Source organism: Aquarana catesbeiana, linkage group LG01 (genome assembly GCF_042186555.1).
Source record: "Aquarana catesbeiana isolate 2022-GZ linkage group LG01, ASM4218655v1, whole genome shotgun sequence".
Taxonomy (NCBI): Eukaryota; Metazoa; Chordata; class Amphibia; order Anura; family Ranidae; genus Aquarana; species Aquarana catesbeiana.
Genome location: NC_133324.1, coordinates 350,882,972 through 350,900,377, shown reverse-complemented (window position 1 = coordinate 350,900,377; position 17,406 = coordinate 350,882,972). Strand labels below are relative to the sequence as shown.

Genomic DNA, 17,406 nt, shown 5'->3' with positions numbered 1-17,406 from the left:
TGCTGCACTTTGCCAGCAAGAAGCAGACTCTACTATCTTCCATGTGAGTGGATATGGTTTTATATTCAAATATTTTTGATACATACTCAGAGGCGCCCCTCTCCTTGTCCCTCTCCTAGCTCTACTGGAATTTGCTTCTGGTCCCCTTGGTGGCAGCCCTGACAGACTCCCCTATTTCCCCTGACATCTGCTCTATGGACTATTATGGACTCTATATAGTCATATTAAGGTATCTGAGCATTGCGCCTTTTTACTTGTTAAATGCTATTATTATTGTATGTAGGGGGTTTCACCATTATTTGCACATAGCAGCTCTGCAATTTCTCAAAATATTTTTGCAGAGAGAGTGACACCATCGCTGCTATAATGCAATACATTTATAGTTTTCTTTGCCATTGCACTTATAAGTCCATTTGTAGAAATTTTTAAAGGAAGTGTAGGGTTGGGCTGCATTTTTTGACTTTTTATTGATATACAGAGGTCAGGACATACTGATCACCATTGTACAGGGGGCACACCAACCACCATTGTGCAGATGCACACTGGCACTGACAACGGAAACTGACAAACTATTTTAATTCCACAGTCTCTTCAGTTCACCCCCAGGTTAAGGAGGAAAAAAAAGGAAGGGGAGAGCTTGGTTTCATAATCTGTCAAATTCATGCGACCAGCTTTTTCTTCAGCATAATGCAGCATTATGTAGGATCTACACCACAGCCTGCATTTTATGAATGGCTCACAAAATATATGTGCAGTGTGAAGTGTTCATCAGAGAGAATAGAGATATTAAATTCTCATTTATAAATATCACATTTCATTTTTATGGGTCCATGGTTAACCCTTTAAACATGCTGCAAATACAAATAATAACTGTTGATATAACAGAATTATAGTATGCTCCTACCTTCAGCATCTTTTGAAATTCTAATCCTGAATTACAAAGGATACAGCCATCCCCTTATCCCCCACCCCACACACACACTTATTTCCATAATCTCTCCTTTTGAACAGGAAGCTATCAGCTCACAAGATTTCTGTCAGAATCAATCAATTTTCCTGCACTTATCAAAAAGATATACAAAACACTTTCAATGGTATATTTAGCAGACCAAAGTGGTACAGTATAGAGAGGTCCATTGTGGGACTTACGTACCCATTATCATCTATTAACCGCTTGCCGGCTGCATCACTAGGATATATGGCGGCAAAGTGGCCTCCCTGCACTGGATCACGTACCTAATATGTCAGCAACCTTTTCCCACTTAAGTGCTGGATTCAATATATGTGAATGCATGGAGGGCCGCATTCACCTTCTAATAAATGAAAATAACATTACACAGCCCTGGCACCTCTGGCCCCCTTTACATTACTCAGCCCCTGCACCTCTGGCCCCCTTTACATTACACAGCCCCTGCACCTCTGGCCCCCTTTACATTACACAACCCCCGTACCCCCGGCCTCCTTTATATTACACAGCCCCTGCACCTCTGGCCCCATTTACATTACACAGCCCCGACACCTCTGGCAACATTTACATTACACAACCCCTGCACCTCTGGCCCCCCTTTATATTACACAGCCCCAGCACCTCTGGACCCCTTTACATTACAGAGCCCCACACCTCTGGACCCCTTTACATTACACAGCCCCCCTACCCCCCCCTACCTGTGGACCTCTTTACATCACTCATGCTAATGATCGCAATGATACCTCACAAGTGTGGTTTGAACAATGTTTACATTTGCAGTCGCGACTTACGTATACGCTCACTTCTGCGCGTGAGCACAGAGGGATTGGGCGCTTTACTTTTTTTTTTTTTTCCCTGTTCCTTTGAAAAAAAAATTCTGATCACTTTTATTGCTGTCAGAAGGAATTTTTAATATCCCTTGTGAAAGTAATAGGCAGTGACAGGTACTCTTTATGAAGAGATCTGGGGTCTATAAGATCCCAAACCCCTCCTCTGCTCTTAAAAGCATTGAAAATGCCAAGTTTAGCTGTTTTGAATACTGTAATTTTTTAAAAATGTGACACCTTTAAGTCTGCAGTAAACTGAAAGTGATTGGCCTCTCACTCGCATCGATTGTTATCCCAGGAAAGCCAAACACCGGGGGGGTTAAAATGTCCACAAGCCGGGTGCACGTGAATTAATCACGTGCACTGACGGGCTGGACATTAAGGGTGCGGCCCGCAGACCGTAGGTTTGGCGACCCCTGTAGTACATGATCCACGCACTCGGGCAGGGGGCTCATGCCGGCCCGCCTGTGCTGTGATTCGTCACAACACATGCTGATCACTGGGTTCCGGTCAATGATTGACTACTGCCACTCAATGAATGTAAACAACACAGAGCTGTGTTCAGTGACAGGGGATCTCGTTGTTTGTTCATAAGCAGGGAATGCAAACTAGATCCCCAGTAAAAGCAGAACACAGTACACACATAAACACTTGCTAGGCACACATTTAACCCCTTCCTGCCCAGTGTCATTAGTACAGTGACAGTGCATATTATTAGCACTGATCACTGTAATAATGTCACTGCTGATGTCAGTGGCAGCTAGTCAGTTCCCCCCAGCGACAGTTAGTGTCAGATTGTCTGCCGCACTATCGCAGTCCCATTATAATTCGCTGATCACCACCATTACTAGTATATATATAGAAAAAAAACTTCCAGTATATATAGAGATCTCTCTCTCTCTATAGAGAGAGAGAGAGAGAGAGAGAGGGGAGAGAGAGAGAGAGAGAGAGCTCTATATATACTGTATTTATTGGCGTATAACATTCACTTTTTCACCATGAAAATTGGGTGCAAATAGTGCGTGCGTGTTATACGCCAATACTTCAGTTTTAGCTGCCTCGGAGGGGACAGGGAGGGGGGGCAGGACGAGCACCATCAGATTACATACAGTGAGAATCTCCTGTTTACTTGGCGGCCTCTGTAATAGGAACTCCTGTCTCCTGGGCCGCCATTGGACCACTGTTCTGTCTATCATAGGAGATTCTCACTGTATGTAATCTGTCGGCGCTCGTCCCGCCCCCCTCCCTGTCCCCTCTAGGCTGCAGATGGGCATCGATCAGGCTGCACTGATGGCAATGGTGAGGCTGCATTGATGTGGACTGATGAGGCTGGATTGATGGCACTTGTGAGGCTGCAGATGGACATTGATCAGGCTGCATTGATGGCAATGGTGAGGCTGCAGATGGGCACTGACCCTTATTTTACTTCAAAGTTCCTTATTTAAAATTTAAGTTTTTTTCCTGAAACTTCCCTCTTAAAATGAATGTGCGTGTTATACGCCTGTGCGTGTTATACGCCGATAAATACGGTATATCATAGTTTGTAGATGTTTTAACTTTCCCACGAACCAATTAATATACACTTATTGGGATTTTTTTTTACCAAAGACATGTATACGAATACATTTTAGCCAAAATGTATAAAGAGATTTGATTTTGTATTTTTTATGGGATATGTTTTATAGCAGAAAGTAAAAAAAAAATTCTTTTTAACAGCCTTTTTTTTGTTTATATAATAAAAAATAAAAAACCCAGTGGTGATCAAATACCACTAAAAGAAAGCTCTATTTGTGTGAAAAAAAATTATATAAATTTCATTTGGATACGGTATTGCGCAATTGTCAGTTAAGGTAGCGCAGTGCCAAATAGCAACAAATGGCCAGGTCATGACGGGGGGTAAAACCTTCCAGAGCTGAAGTGGTTAATTCAGGCTTACCTTGCCTGAGGGACCAGTATCCTTTTTTCGGTCACCGATAGCAGCGATGACAGCAAAATACTGGATGACACGTTTGGTATTTACAGTCTTTCCAGCACCAGATTCTCCACTAACCTCAGAAAGAGAAGAATGGGGAATTAGGGTTACATAAAACATAGCAGCCACAAACTGAAAGAAGGAAACTTTCGTAGAGTACATACGTGATAAGGATAGATTGATTCTCCCTGTCTGTAAAAGAAAAAAAAATTGTGTTACTAATGGGAAAAATATAATATATATATATTTTTTTTTAACAAAGGTAAAAAGAAGACTTTAATAACCTTATACTATACAATATATTTTACAACTTTGTAACACAAGGTGCTGTTTTTTATTAAACCAAATGTATTCCATCAAAGACTACTTTAGCCTATAGCACAAACTCTCCACTGTATGCGGGTGACAGATCTATTGATTTGAAAAAATAAATCCTTACCATAGAAAATAGTGTTTTATACTGCGTGTGGAAGTGTGGAGCATGTATTAGTGCGGAAAAATTAGTTTGTTTCATTTTGGATTTGTTTGTTAAGTTAATTAATTCATTTTGTCATACTAATTATGTTAGAATGATTTGTTTTCAGAATTTGTTTCATATATTCGGATTTGTTTCATATATGCAGATACGGTTAGTATATTTGTTTTCAAACCTATTCAAATTTTAGAAGACGGCTATATTCATTTTATTTTATTCTATTCTTTTCTATTCTAATATATTCATTTTTTTTCATTTCCTTTCTTTAATTTTCTATCCTATTCTGTTCTATTCTTTTTTTTATTCTATTCTGTTTTATTCTATTCTATTATTTTATATTCTATTTTAGTCGAATCGATTCATATCTATTTAATTTCAAATCTATATTTGTTCTATTTTATTCTATTCTATTTTTTTTATTCTATTCTATATTATTCTGCTTATTCTTTTATTTTATAATCTATTCTAATCAATCTGAATTTTGGAAGACAGCTATATTCATTCTATTTTTTTCTATTCTATTCTGATCTATTCTATTTTTTGAATTTATTTATTCTATTCTATTCTTTTATTTTCTATTCTATTCTTTTCTATTCTTTTATTTTCTATCCTATTCTGTTTTAGTCTCTTCAATTCTTTTATATTCTATTCTTTTATTTTCTATTCAATTCTATTATTTATTCTATTCTATTCTTTTTCTATTATTTTCTATTCTATTTTATTATTTGATTTTTATTCTATTCTGTTCTGTTTTATTCTATTCATTTTTTTTTTCTATTTTATTCTATCTTTTTCTATTGTATTCAATTTTATTTTCTATTCTATTCCTTTCAATTCTATTTCATTCTATTCTGTTCTATTCTACTTTTTTCTATTCTATTCTACAAAGCAGCCTATGTAGGAATCATCATCTTATTTCACCTTTATACCTTACTGTATTAATTGCAATAAGTTTCCATTTCAAATTCAAATTCATTTTCAAATTCACTTTCATTTTCACATTCAGATTCAGATAATTCAATATTTTGTTACGTTATTACATTTTATTATATTTTATATTGTTTATTTTTATTTATTACTCGTGTGATTCAGAAATTCGGGAATCATCATCTTATTTCACCTTTATACCTTACTGTATTGATTGCAATAAGTTTCCATTTCAAATTCATTTTCAAATTCACTTTCATTTTCACATTCAGATTCAGATAATTCAATATTTTGTTACGTTATTACATTTTATTATATTTTATTTTGTTTATTTTTATTTATTACTCGTGTGATTCGGAAATTCGGATACATCCCAATCTCCGAATAATGAAAATGTTGTGCAAATTTTGATTAATAATGAAACAAATTGCACATGTCTAGTATGTATCACTTACACTGAAATTTAAAGAACATAGCAATCGCTAGATCAAAACATTGGTCCTAAAGCTGGCCTAAAGCAGGCTGAAGGAAAAAAATGTAACCGATTTCTCCTTCCACACAGGTGGATGAGGGAAACCTCCCCACTGGGCTACTGCCTGCTGTACCATGTACTTGCTTCTTTTATGCGAAATCCCTGGTGTTCCTGCCAGTCCCTCTGCTTTCCTATTAAAAACCGACCACACTTAGCAGGAGAACACATCGTGGTCAGTTTTCTAGCTATGCTGGGAACTCAGTGCGCTCTTCTCCAATGATCAGACTTGTCCTGGTACGCCTCTGCTGCACAGCCATTCACTGGGAAGCTCAGTGTGCTGTTGCTTCTCCTCCTCCCTCCCCAGTTCTTATGCAGCTGAGAACAGAGGGAACAGATGGAATATGATCACTTATAAATACAGTGAGGGAAAAAAGTATTTGATCCCCTGCTGATTTTGTACGTTTGGCCACTGACAAAGAAATGATCAGTCTATAATTTTAATGGTAGGTTTATTTTAACAGTGAGACAAAATAACAACAAAAATATCCAGAAAAACGCATTTCAAAAAAGTTGTAAATTGATTTGCATTTTAATGAGTGAAATTAGTATTTGATCCCCTATCAATCAGCAAGATTTCTGGCTCCCAGGTGACTTCTATACAGGTAACAAGCTGAGATTTGGAGCACTCTCTCAGGGTCGGTTCACACTGGTCCAAAATGCGCTCCGACTCTCAGAGCACAAGTTGCATGAAATGTCAAAATGAATGGTTCCCTATGAGAGCCGTTCTAACTGGTCCGACTTGTGTTGGTCCGACTTGTGTTGGTCCGACTGAAAATGCTCCCTGCACTACTTTGGTCTAGCTTGGGCACAATTTTAGCCCATTGATTTCAATGTAAGTCGCATCCAAGTCGGGTCATCGTCTTAACTGATCAGACTTGTGGCATGCAACTTGCGCTCTGAGGATCTTATAGGGAAACCCCACGCCAAAAATTTAAAAAAAAAAATGGGGTCCCCCCAAAATCCATACCAGACCCTTATCCGAGCATGCAGCCCGGCAGGTCAGGAAAGAGGGGGTACGATCTTGCGCCCCCCCTCCTGGACCATACCAGGCCACATGCACTCAACATGGGTTTGGGATGCTTTGGGGCAGGGGGGCTCTGCGCCTCCACCCCAAAGCACCTTGTCTCGATGTTGATGGGGACAAGGGCTTCTTCCCGACAACCCTGGGTGGTGATTGTGGGGGTCTAAAAAAGAACCAGCAGAGAGCGGGGCTGGCACAACTGCAAGAGCTAGCGATGGGAGAAGAACCAGCAGAAGAACTGGAGGAAGAAGACATCAACAGCAGAGGGAGAAGAACCAGAGGAAGAAGACATCGGCAGTGGAGGGAGAAGAACCAGAGGAGGGAGAAGACATCAGCAGCGGAGGGAGAGGAACTGGAGGAGGGAGAAGACCACTGGAGAATGAGGCACCTTGGAGCTATTTTTAATGAAGGACTTTGTCAAAAACCCATGTACTGTTTTTATTTTTGCCCCTTTTTTCGTGAATGGGTAGGGGTATAATGTACTCCATACTCATTTACATGGGGGTGGGATCTAAGGGCCCCCTTGTTAAAGAGGGCTTCCAGATTCCGATGTTTCCCCCACCCGCAGACCCCCACAACCATGGCCCAGGGTCGTTGGGAAAAGGCTCTTCTCACAAGGTGCTTTGGGGTGGAGGGGGTGCAGAGCCCTTCTGCCCCAAAGCACCCACCCTCCCATGTTGAGGACATGTGGCCTGGTATGGTCCAGGAGGGGGGGTGCTCACTTCCATTGACAACACTGGCATAGGAGCATTTTTTTTCTCCACATTGGTGCTGGTGCATTTCTTCCTCCTCCAATGTTAGCCCCATATTTTACTGTGAGGCAGTATGTGCACAACTCATTCATCTGCTGCACTGTGCCATACTCATTGGCACTGTTTGGGCCTGCTATTAGGGGCTCACTATTACCCCTCTCCCAAATCTGCCCCTAGTCCCACCCCTATTCGTAGGTACACTGATTTACAAAAGTTTTCAGGTATGCCAGCCCCTAGTCACACTGCACTATGGTACCTGACCTGTCAGCATGTATTGATAGGCGTTGTCAGAGATGGAGAAAATATGAGGTGGAGCTTCACTTCTCTTCTTCCCACGGTAAGCACCCACAACCTCTGCATTGTACACAGGGAGCCACTTGTAGGGGTTCACCGTCACACAGAACAGTCCTGAGTAAGTCTGGAAGGACAAAAAAAATAATCCGTGTACATATTTTTTTGGTACACGGCTAAGTACAGCATTCTATTCTCATTAGTAGATCGTATTGTGAGTTTCACCGGATACACAATAATGATAAAATAACATTAGCGTACAATGTAATGAAAGCAGAGGATAGACCTATATACAACAAATATCAGGGGATGAGAGGTTAGAAATATTTTCAAGATCTAGAGAGGGAACTCAGATGTTCAGTAACAGCTAAAAGAGAAATATATAGCCAAAATGTCTACTATTTGTAATGTAGGGCCTAGTCTCAAGCAGTTGGCACTCACATAGATCATCCAGGATGCATAACGCTCTTTGAGGTTGTACAGCACAGCTGGTTCATTCAGAAAGGTCAGCATGGCCATGTCTTCAATTTTATCAAACTTGGGTGGGTTCTGCTGCATCACTAGGCTGTCTTTCACAGTGACATTCTAGAATAAAGACATGTTGGAAAAATGTTTCATATGGCAAAAACATTTAATTCATTCAGGTAAAACTCTAATATTGTTCTCACCTTGCCATGTTCTGTCTCTGCTGTAATTTTGTCCCCTTCACGACTGGTGAGTTTGGCTTTCACATATTCCTCTTTATCATCAGGGACAAATATATCCTTCTTCATATCAAAAGGACGGGTCTGGGCCTCCAGGCGCTCTTTGTCTGACTTTCTCAGATAGGAGGCAGCTGCCCCAAACTCTGCCATTACAGCATCACCCATGGTTGTGCTACAACAAAAGAAAAATTAAGAAATCAAAAATTTGCATAATACAAAAATGACAACATTTAATTAATGTATTGCTTTATCAAGAGCTAACAAAATAAAAAATATTATTTCATTTTAGGTGAACATTTCTTGGCAGAATTATTGGCCGACTTCTTATACAGTATGTCTTAGAGACACCACAGGTAAGATGTAAGTACCATGGTTCATATCTCTGTCCCCTCCCATAATAATATAATAAAGATGTCACTCTCTTTCTCAGTTGCTTAACCTACCTTACAGAATATTCTTTAGTTAATCCCCATTATTTTGGCTTCAACCGTTGGGCAGAACTTTGAATTTGGATGTGGGATATCTCACCAGTAGTATCCTTCATAAATATAAGGAGCCAGCATGTGATTCAACTTATCATCATGCACAGAAAACTGAAATATCAGTTTTGTGTGGTGTTGGTTTTACAGGAAAACTTAAAGAGTTACTAAACCCACAACAGTAAAATCACTCTGTATATGCAGTAAAGCATTCTTGTTATACTCACTTTGGAACCTAAGGGGTTAATCCTCTGCATTGTGTAAAAAAGGGTGTTTGATCATGTCTCATCCCGTCCTCACCTTCTTCCAGTGTCTCCAACTCATCTCTGGATATTAGGGGACAAGCTGCACATGCTCAGTTTGGTGTGTTTTGCTAGAGAGTTTTTTTTCTTCATGGGAGAGTGCATGTGATCAGCACTGGGCCAATCAGCACTGTCCAGACAGAGAGTCAGGGGCCCTGCAGTCTTATAAGACAGTGAGAGCAGAATGAAAACTAAATAATAAAAGGTGACTATTTAAGCCCCTTAAGCAGTGCTGTATTCTCTTACATAGTTACATAGTTACATAGTAGGTGAGGTTGAAAAAAGACACAAGTCCATCAAGTCCAACCTATGTGTGTGATTATGTGTCAGTATTACATTGTATATCCCTGTATGTTGCGGTCATTCAGGTGCTTATCTAATAGTTTCTTGAAGCTATCAATGCTCCCCGCTGAGACCACCGCCTGTGGAAGGGAATTCCACATCCTTGCAGCTCTTACAGTAAAGAACCCTCTACGTAGGTTAAACCTCTTTTCTTCTAATTTTAATGAGTGGCCACGAGTCTTGTTAAACTCTCTTCTGCGAAAAAGTTTTATCCCTATTGTGGGGTCACCAGTACGGTATTTGTAAATTGAAATCATATCCCCTCTCAAGCGTCTCTTCTCCAGAGAGAATAAGTTCAGTGTTCGCAACCTTTCCTCATAACTAAGATCCTCCAGACCCTTTATTAGCTTTGTTGCCCTTCTTTGTACTGGCTCCATTTCCAGTACATCCTTCCTGAGGACGGGTGACTCTCTCATTCTCTAACATTGTCATTTTGTTGAACATTGTGGTCTTTTTCTGTGCTATAGTTGTCATATAAGCCAGTGCTTCTCAACCTTTTTTCAGTCAGGGCACCCTTTTAAATTCTGCACAATTTCGAGGCACCCCATTCTAAAGTGTAAAAAAATGAAACTAAAAGTTTTACATAGAGAAGAAACATCCACGCACATAAGACACCCAACATTACAAATAATTTATTTTTCCAAGGCAAATACACCTTTGCACGTTGGTACTGACTAGTAGTCCAATTTTTCTATTTTCCCTAAGTTTTTCTCCCCCACTCATGTGCCAATGTGCCCCCAGTGCTGACAGGTGCAAAGGATGCTGTCTAGGCGCCTGATGTCCTCCTTATCAACCGATGACATCATTGGTTGTTAGGATGCCGGTGTTCTGCCGAGAAAGTTCCCCTCGGTGGATAATGACCCCCCTCTACTGCCTAGGCGCAGCACTTGCGAAGTAGGAACAACAAGGGAGCCAACGAAAAGAGCCGAAGCTGAACACCTGAGTCAGCTGTACACGGCGCCTGCGTGCCAAGACTATTGAAGGAAAAACAGTTTGTAGCAGGCCCCTCACTCGGCATATTAATATTCTAACTCTATGTTCACTTGGATGGTGGGGCTTAAACGTGGACTTAGGGCAGAATGTAGTGCGCAGGTGCCGTGTAGAGCTGACAATCTTTCTCGGCAAGACACCGGCAACTGAATGGTTGTAATGGTGGACAATGAAAACCTGTGGCTTTGTGTAACTAAACGGCTTATATGCAATTTTTGGGCATTTTTTTAGGCATTTTGCCAAGGCACCCCTGAAGGTACTTAAAGGCACCCCAGGAGGCCAGGGCACCCTGGTTAAAAAAGACTGATGTAAGCAGTAGAACTTTGTCACATCCCGACTATCAGCTAGCTGATTGGACAGTGAGCATCATTCTGTATTCTGATTGGTCTACGCTGCTGATTGTCCCTCCACCACTCTGTGTCCTGCTGTGTAGTGGAATATCAATAAGCTAAAAAGGTTTAAAAACTGTAGTTTTACTCTGACAGTATTTAAAGCGCATCAAATAATTTCATATTTCATACATACATAATTATATTTTTTTATATCTGCCTGGTGTTCAACTTTAAAGCAACCCAGTCACATACAAAAATTCGTCTGACTCTTTAACTATCCACAGTTCTGGAAGTGTCCAATGTCCGTGTTGTCCACAGCATGCCGTGGTTCTATCCTGCTACCCATATATTACTGATGTGTCCTATAGTGATGTAGGGGTTGTAGGATGGAACCACAGCATGTAGAAGGGAGATCATCGTCATTGGACACTCTCGAAAATTGTTGAATATTGGAGAGTCCAACAGAAGCTGCAGTGCAGGAAAGCTAGAGAGACATAGGCTGTCAGAAAGATAAGTATAACATTTCTGCTATAGCAAGAAACTTTCACTTAGGTGTTTGTACGGGACTGACAGGGCTACTTTTTTAGTTTTTGTGGTTGACAAGAAAACACATTTTATAGGAATACAATCCACACCCCAATTACTATATCTAAATGAACAAAATGTAAACTGCAAATTTGTTAGCAATGCTCAGCGTGTTATATCTAGACAGGGTAACTGTAAAGGTAAACTTGAACATATTAAACCAAAATATGTGTCGACAGAAAATATGCTAATACAGACCATTGGCCATTGAAAAAAAAATGGATTTGTCCGAACAAAAAACACCATCAATGAGATCATATTATTATAATAAGTTCTATTTTAAATGTTTCTACATTAACATTAGATTTGCTAGTGTGTATTGGATTGATTGGCAATGTCCAATTAATAATTTGTTTAAATACCTAAATACCTTTCACATATTGTGATATGGTTCCATAAAGTACATTTTATGTTATAAAGTAAAACCTTGGTTTGAGAGTAACTTGGCTTGAGAGTGTTTTGCAAGACAAGCACAAATTTTAAATAAACTTTGACTTGATAAACAAGTGATGCCTTGATATACAAGTAGTGTCATGTCACAACTGAGTATAAAAGAGAAGAGAGGCGCCTCTAAGTGTAGCAATATGGTTTCATTTAATCAAGGTACACTATAGCAACGCACATGGTTGATCATATAAACAGGCACATCTAAGTATGCAGGCATCTGAGGTAAATATAGACCACATAGACCATCCTCCTTCATTAAATGTAACCATATTGCTACACTTAGAGGCACCTCTCTTCTCTTTTATACTCTGTAGATCCTGCTGGATTTTGCTAGACATTGCTAGAATTGTTTTATATGGACTATAAATTGAAAGACCTAAAAATAAATGGTTGTGGAACGAATCATCTGAGTTTCCATTATTTCCTATGGGGAAATTCGCTTTGATATACAAGTGCTTTGGATTACAAGCATGTTTCCGGAACGAATTATGCTCGCAATCCAAGGTTTTACTGTAGTACCAATTTATGAAAACAATACACCTGCTCATAGCGACAAATCACAATCTAGCATAGAACCTCTTAATTGGACCCGAAAAAAGAAACATAGGATACAATTTGTTGTTATGCTGTTTCTGTTTTTAATATAAGCTAGGTCTTCTTCAATGTGCTCATGACTAGTGAATGAATATGCCGTAATCTAGAAAAGTGGCATCCTGCAAGAATACAAGTTAAAATAAAGGGAGACAGTACAGTTACAATACAATTGAAGACAAGTGGGGCATACACAGGGCCCTCCTACCCTACTGCTTTGAAATGTATTGTAACTGTACTGTCTCCCTTTATATTATAAAGCACTGTGCAAATTGGTGATGCTGAATAAATTCTGAATAACAATAAAAAAAAAAAAAATGCAGGAACAGTGATATATTCTACTGCATGTGCAATGGCATGCCTTACCTATGACAGATAATTAGTGTAACACAGAACAAGTCCTATCAGTACTCACCTGGGAACAGTGAGCAAGCAGGAACAGATAATGAAGAAAGCACTGTTTACATGTCTCAGTGTGCACATGCATGGATTTATATATATTCACCTGTTCTTTTCCCTGTCCCCCCCATCCAGATTTGGGCTCCATTGTCTGCCAGCCACACCCCTCCACACATCAAGAGAACAATTGAGGGTCTCACGTCATTGTGTAGGAATTGTGGTGGGGAGATGTGGGGGACATGTGAGACAGAGCAAGTGTGACATGCCATTAAGTATCTTTCTGATCCCCAGGGCTAGGAAGAATTGATTAACCCATACTCTGCCGAATTCTTGAAATGCACCAATTAAATCCTCTTTGCTATAAAATAACGTGCACAGCAACTGCCAGCCTGTCTCTTAAACTTACACAATGCTAGCTTGCTAAAAATACATATGGGCTTGTTCAGCAAAGCCGTGCAAAAAGAAATAGTGGTGTTAAACATGCACTAGACGAGAGAAAATGTATCAGATTTAATGTTTTTATAGAAAGATTTTGTGAAAAATAAATTCTGGTTAATATTGGTTGCTGAACTTTTTTCATAACTTAATTATCTATTCTTATAGATACAGACCTATACTGACCTGATTAATACTCCATGATCTACAGGTCCCCTGGACCAGTATCAACCTTTCTTGATGACTTCTCTGCCTGGCTACCCTACTTTCTTTCTTCTGAAATCCCCGCAATCATTCACTGGGACTTCAACATCCCTATTAATACTTATGCCGCGTACACACGGTCGGACTTTTCGTCTACAAAAGTCCGACAGCCTGTCCGACAGACTTCCGGCGGACTTCCGGCGGACTTTCGGCGGACTTGCAGCAGACTTTCTAACGAACGGACTTGCCTACACACGACCACACAAAAGTCCGACGGATTCGTACGTGATGACGTACACCGGACTAAAATAAGGAAGTTCATAGCCAGTAGCCAATAGCTGCCCTAGCATGGGTTTTTGTCCGTCGGACTAGCACACAGACGAGCGGATTTCGGGGTCCGTCGTAGTTACGACGTAAAGATTTGAAGCATGTTTCAAATCTAAAGTCCGTCGGATTTGAGGCTGAAAAAGTCTGCTGAAAGTCCGGAGAAGCCCACACACGATCGGATTACCAGCCAGCTTTAGTCCGTCGGCGTCCGTTGGACTTTTGTAGATGAAAAGTCCGACCGTGTGTACGCGGCATAACACTCCTGCCACTTCCAAACTTCTCAGCCTAACATCCTCCTTTGACCTGAAGCAGTGGATACATGCTCCTACTCACTCAGAAGGCAATATCCTTGACCTTGTTTTCTCTCACCTTTGCACTCCATGCAACCTCTCTAACTATCCATTGCCTCTCTCTGATCACCACCTTATTAGCCCTCATGCACACAGGCTGTTAAAAAAACGTTATGAAAACACCAGTATCTTTGCAGTGAATTTTTTTAACTTTTTTCAGCTTTTTTCAGCGTTTTTGCAATAGCGTTTTTGAGTGTTTTTGAGCGTTTTTGAGCGTTTTTCCGCGTTAGCGTTTTTGAGCGTTTTTTTTTTTTTCACTCTCTCCCTTTCCTTCACCTCCTCTCCCTCCAACTGCCTTAAAAGTTACTCGCAGAAACCTACGTCATCTCAACCCTTCTCTTCTCTATTCTGCTATTGACAACCTCTATGACAAAATCTCACCCCTATCCTGCACCAACCTAGCCACTTCTGTCTACAACGCTTCACTTCTAAGCTCACTGGACTCACTTGCCCCCCTCACTACACACAGAATCAAGCCCCAACCCCTTCAACCTTGGCAAACAGATGATACTAGAAGTCTGAAAAAATGTAGTCGTGCTCTTGAGCACCTTTGGCGTAAGACTAAGTCTCAGAGAGATTTCAACCAATATAAATCTGCCCTCCAAAAATATAATTCCAGCCTCCTCTCTGCCAAGCAGACCTATTTTACCACTCTCATTAGCAACTTATCATCCCGTCCCCCTCAACTCTTCTCCACCTTCAACTCTCTACTTCGTCCTCCACCGCCTCCACCCGCCAACTCACTCACTGCCCAGGAGATCGCCAATCACTTCAAACAGAAGATTGATACAATTCGCGTGGAGATCTCTACTGTTCCGATACCCTCCACGCTTTACACTTCATGCCCACAGGCACAATCATTAGTTCCCTCTTTCAACCCCACCACTACAGACGAAGTTGCTAAACTACTTGCTAATGTCCACCTTACCACCTGCCCTCTGGATCCTGTTCCCTCACAAATGCTACGTTCACCCTCTGGCCCTATGCTACACTCTCTAACCCACATCTTCAATCTCTCCCTCTCTTCTGGCATCTTCCCCAATTCTCTAAAACATGCACTTGTCAGATCCATACTTAAAAAGCCCTCACTGGACCCATCCAATCTTAACAACCTACACCCCATCTCCTTGCTCCCCTTCTTATCCAAACTCCTTGAACCTCTGGTCTACAACCGACTGAGCGTCCACCTCGCTGATAATAACCTTCTTGATCCCCTTCAGTCTGGATTTCTTCCTCAACACTCCACAGAAACTGCTCTCCTAAAACTAACAAACGATCTACTAACGGCCAAAACCAATCAACACTATTCTGTACTCCTACTCCTGGACCTCTCTGCTGCCTTTGATACGGTTGACCACCCCCTCCTCCTCAAAAAACCACACGCCTTTGGTCTCCATGACTGTACACTTCGCTGGTTCTCTTCCTACTTATCCAACCGCACCTTAAGCGTTTCTTACAACTCTACTTCCTCCTCTCCTCTTCCTTTCTCTGTTGGGGTCCCTCAGGGTTCTGTTCTTGGACCTCTCCTATTTTCAATCTACACCGCCTTCCTGGGTCAACTGATAGCCTCACATGGCTTCCAATACCACCTTTACGCTGACGACACCCAAATCTATTTCTCTACCCCTCAGCTCACTCCCTCTGTCTCCTCACGTATCACTAATTTACTATCAGATATATCAGTCTGGATGTCACACCACTTCCTCAAACTCAATCTATCAAAAACTGAACTTATAATTTTTCCTCCCCCATATGCCCCTTCCCCTGATCTCTCTATCAAAATCGATGGCACAACTATAAGCCCATCCCCACATACCAAGGTTCTAGGTGTAGTCCTAGACTCTGAACTCTCCTTCAAGCAACACATCCAATCACTGTCCAAATCCTGCCACCTCAACCTCCGCAACATCTCCAAAATACACCCCTTTCTAACCAATGACACAACAAAGCTCTTAATTCACTCGCTGGTCATCTCTCGCCTCGACTACTGCAACTCCCTTCTCATTGGCTTACCACTACATAGTCTATCACCTCTTCAATCCATCATGAATGCCGCTGCCAGACTCATCCACCTTACCAATCGCTCTGTGTCTGCCACTCCTCTCTGTCAATCCCTCCACTGGCTTCCGCTCGGCCAAAGAGTTAAGTTCAAAATTCTAACAACTACGTACAAAGCCATCTACAATTTCGCCCCCAGCTACATCACTAGCTTAGTCTCTAAATACCAACCTACTCGTTCTCTTCGTTCCTCTCAAGACCTCCTGCTCTCTAGCTCCCTCATCACCTCCTCCCACGCTCGCCTCCAGGACTTTTCCAAAGCCTCTCCAATCCTATGGAATGCCCTACCCCAATCTGTCCGCTTATCTCCTACTCTATTAGCTTTTAGACGATCCCTGAAAACCCTTCTCTTCAGAGAAGCCTACCCTACCCACACCTAACAACTGTATTTTCATTTTTTCCATCAGCTCATCCCCCACAGTTATTACCTTTTGTTTCCACTTGACCCTCCCTTCTAGATTGTAAGCTCTAATGAGCAGGGCCCTCTGATCCCTCCTGTATTGATTTGTATTGTAAGTATACTGTCTGCCCTCATTTTGTAAAGCGCTGCGCAAACTGTTGGCGCTATATAAATCCTGTATAATAATAATAATTGTATGCCATTATCTAGTAATATCATTATGTTGATACAAATATAGATACATTTAAGGGCTTTGTAAAGATGACCATGGACATCAGGAGGATGGTCAGAGGGGTTGGCATGGTTCAACCCTCCGCTGATAGTTTTTCCCAATTTTCCTCCTAAACATCAGATTATGCATGTCAACAGGGGTATCTGGGAGGCAGTTATATTATTGCTTATCTTATTACTTATCTCGAGGATTTTCCAAACTCATCCAATTGCTTTCTCTCCCACAATCTGTCAGCAATGCTTGCTGGTATCCATAGAAACATAGAAGAGTGATTACCTAAAAAAGACCAAGTGGTCTGTCAAGTCTGCCCCATGTTTTTTTTTTTTTTAATTTATTTTTTTTCATTAATATTTTTTTACTTTTTTGTCTTAGTATAAATCTATTTGTCCCAAGCATGTCTGAATCCACTTACTGTTGATTGGCTCGCTGTTGGAAGTCTATTCCAAGCCTCAACTACACTTTGGG

General features: G+C 40.9%; 1 protein-coding gene across 1 annotated transcript in view; it reads right to left on the bottom strand.

Annotated features, from left to right (window-relative positions):
* The window catches only part of LOC141145766 (myosin-7), a 78,963-nt gene extending 65,862 nt beyond the window's left edge, over window positions 1-13,101 (bottom strand). Inside the window, exons 1-6 of the mRNA XM_073632647.1 lie at window positions 12,952-13,101; window positions 8,433-8,640; window positions 8,206-8,349; window positions 7,735-7,891; window positions 3,931-3,958; window positions 3,731-3,839 (exon numbers count right to left, since the gene is read on the bottom strand). Of these exons, the coding sequence (XP_073488748.1) occupies window positions 3,731-3,839; window positions 3,931-3,958; window positions 7,735-7,891; window positions 8,206-8,349; window positions 8,433-8,640; window positions 12,952-13,019 (714 nt within the window). The 5' untranslated portion in view covers window positions 13,020-13,101. The remainder of the gene's footprint in view (window positions 1-3,730; window positions 3,840-3,930; window positions 3,959-7,734; window positions 7,892-8,205; window positions 8,350-8,432; window positions 8,641-12,951) is intronic.
* Window positions 13,102-17,406: the final 4,305 nt, after the last annotated feature.